Raw genomic sequence first — 2,994 nt, forward strand, 5'->3', positions numbered from 1 at the left:
TAGCCCATATATGTTATAGAATATATACAATATATAATCTATTCTATATATAATATATATTATGTATTATAAGGCGTATATATTAAGGGATATATATAAGGGAGATATACATATAAAATAAGGGATATATATATATGGAGATATATATATCTCCCTTACAGATCATTAGCAAAAACATAACGGCTTACCCCAGCCTGGTGGCAAAGGTCCATAAGGGTCATTTTCTGCAGCTAACATTGAAGCCTGATTGGAGAAAAGATTGGGGAGAGAAATAAAATAACAGTATTTTAATATGAAAGTAGAAATAAGCCAAGCATGTGGCAGAATCACATTTTATAATACTTTTCTAAAAATATGATAAGGGGCTGGGCACAGTGGCTCACGCCTGTAATCCCAGCACTTTGGGAGGGCAAGGTGGGAGGATTACTTAAGCCCAGGAGTTCAAGACCAGCCTGGAAGCCCTGTCTCTATTAAAAATATATTTTTTTTAATTAGCCAGACATGTTGGCACATGCCTAAAGTCCCAGCTACTTAGAAGGCTGAGGTGGGAGGATCACTTGAGCCCAGGAGGTAGAGGTTGCAGTGAACTGTGATCATACTACTACTGTACTCCAGCCTGGGCAACAGAGCAAGAAGCTGTCTCAAAAATATATCTATATTATTAGATAGATAGATAGATAGATAGATAGATAGATAGATAGAGATAGATAGATCAATCTACATAATAAGGAAATGTAGCAATTTCAAGACACAAAGTTCTTTGTTTTTTGAGACAGCATCTTCCTGCTCTATTACCCAGACTGGGGTGCAGTGGTGTGATCTCAAGCTCACAGCAGCCTCTGCTTCCCAGGCTCAAGCAATCCTCCCACCTCAGCCCCACCGAGTAGCTGGGACTACAGACATGCGCCACCACACCCGGCTAATATTTGTATTTTCTGTAGAGACAAGGTTTTGCCATGTTTCTGAGGCTGGTCTCGAACTCTGAGGCTCACATGATCCACCTGCCTCAGCCTCTCACAGTGCTGGGATAACAGGTGTAAGCCACCACTCCCAGCCAAGACAAAAAGTTCATAAAACGTCATGAAGAGGAAACTATCAACTAATCAAATTAATTATTAGTTTTTCTAAAATGATTTAAAAATAATACACTGGCATCAGTACTTTACTCTCCCAGTCCTTCCATACTAAACTATAGAGGGAAGATGAAATGGGAGAAGAACATACAGGAAATTATGATGTTTAAATGAGGCAATATTATTTGTTTAAAAATAGACCAATTATCACAATTTTCTTTAAAACAAATGCCCACTAATAAAACTAACACTCAATTCCAGTATCATTTATAGAAATAAACTTTAATTAGTATCTTTTATATTTTCATACATACATAAAACACATTTTATGTATGCCTCCATTCTTATTATAACCTAGAAATATATTCTGAAGAAAATATAAGCATTCTATCAAGAATTTTGTAATGACAAATGTAAAAATCATTACCTGAAAAATAATTTCTTAAAATAAATGCATCTTGATGAATATAATCTTGTAACAGACCCTATTAATTATACTCAATATTTATCTTCCACCTGTTCTTGAGAACCAAATCCCTGCTTTGTTGGAGGTAGAAACGTGGCCATAAAGATCATTCCACTCCCCCTCCCTTGCAGCTGAGCTGGTAGAGTGAACAATTCTGGCCAATGAAGTATAGGCAGAGGCCATGGTGAGGGCATCTTTCACTAAGTAAAAAAGGCAAGGGCTTGCAACAACAGAGCCATCTGCCCTTTCAATTCCTCTTTCTCTTTCTTCTTGCCTAGACTGTGGATGTGAGGCCCACAGTGCAGAGCTCTATATAAACGAAGTAACAGGTCTGAAGTATGATACGGATGGCAGAGCAAAAAGGCAGAAAGAACCCAGGTCCTTGATGACACTACTGAGTCAATGCAGCACTTAGACTTTTACCCCAGACCTGATGTTGTACTGAGATAATTAAACCTCAATGTGTTTAAGGAGATTCTATTACTTGCAAGATAACATTCTTCTGATACACATCTGTTACCTCATTCTGCCCTGTTCACCAAAGGTTTTCAAGTGTACAGGTAAGTCCAACCAAAAACAAAGCTATATGTATTACTTTTTATGTATGTATATAGCTATATATATTACTATATATACCATATGGTATAATTACTATACATAGCAAAACTATGGAACCTTACCACAGATTTCTGTACAAGTCATGGAAGAACCAGCAATTGAAGGCAGCAGGAAATGCTATAGAAATTAGGCTGCCCACTCCCTCCCTGCTAGCTACATATAACAGGGAGAGTAGGTCAACCTGCAAATGAGAACTTACTATTTAACCTCTGAAAAAAATGTGGTTGAAAGAGTCAGACTGCAACAGGATTCTGGAGAAAGTTACTTCCATTTTCTTTCTATGTCTCTTTCCTACTTCCTTTCTATCTGCCAGCTTCTACACTTTAGGTTTCTTCAAGGTGCCTCAAAACACTATCTGTAGTTGCCCAGTACTTTAAAATTTATCTTTTCTACCTCCTATGATCACACCATTTATCAGAGGAGTTTTGTTTTGTTTTTTCCACTCCTCTCACGGCTGTTTGCTTATGGTAATAAGTAAATCACCAATTGGTCAAATTTTCAGACAGCGTTAGACTTTTTGGACAAAACTTTCGAGTTCTAGAAATATCTTTGATGATACAAAACAGATGAACGTTGCTTCTTGGAATCTGGGAAGAGAATCAGAATAGCTAGAATACTGCGAGACTGGCTCTAAGTAAAATCATAAGGTAACTGGTTATGTTGAAAGCAAACAAAATTATTATAAAAGTGGAGGACTGAAAATTAGCAAAAATATTATTTTATGAAGAATTGCATTTATGAAACTACCCCTTAGTAAGGATATAAAACTTAGTGTATAAGTTATGTTAGTAAACTAGAATATTTTAAAATATTATAAAGTGCTTACATATATATATA

The 2,994-nt window shown here is 36.4% G+C and overlaps 1 protein-coding gene across 2 annotated transcripts in view; it reads right to left on the reverse strand.

Moving 5' to 3' along the window:
- Window positions 1-2,994, reverse strand: part of WWP1 (WW domain containing E3 ubiquitin protein ligase 1) — a 70,930-nt gene that overhangs the window by 36,734 nt on the left and 31,202 nt on the right. For both annotated transcript variants that reach the window (XM_017875199.1, XM_017875198.1), the window contains one exon: window positions 189-243. In XM_017875199.1, the coding sequence (XP_017730688.1) occupies window positions 189-243 (55 nt within the window). The remainder of the gene's footprint in view (window positions 1-188; window positions 244-2,994) is intronic.

This window comes from Rhinopithecus bieti, unplaced genomic scaffold (genome assembly GCF_001698545.2).
Source record: "Rhinopithecus bieti isolate Rb0 unplaced genomic scaffold, ASM169854v2 scaffold_9656, whole genome shotgun sequence".
Lineage (NCBI taxonomy): Eukaryota > Metazoa > Chordata > Mammalia > Primates > Cercopithecidae > Rhinopithecus > Rhinopithecus bieti.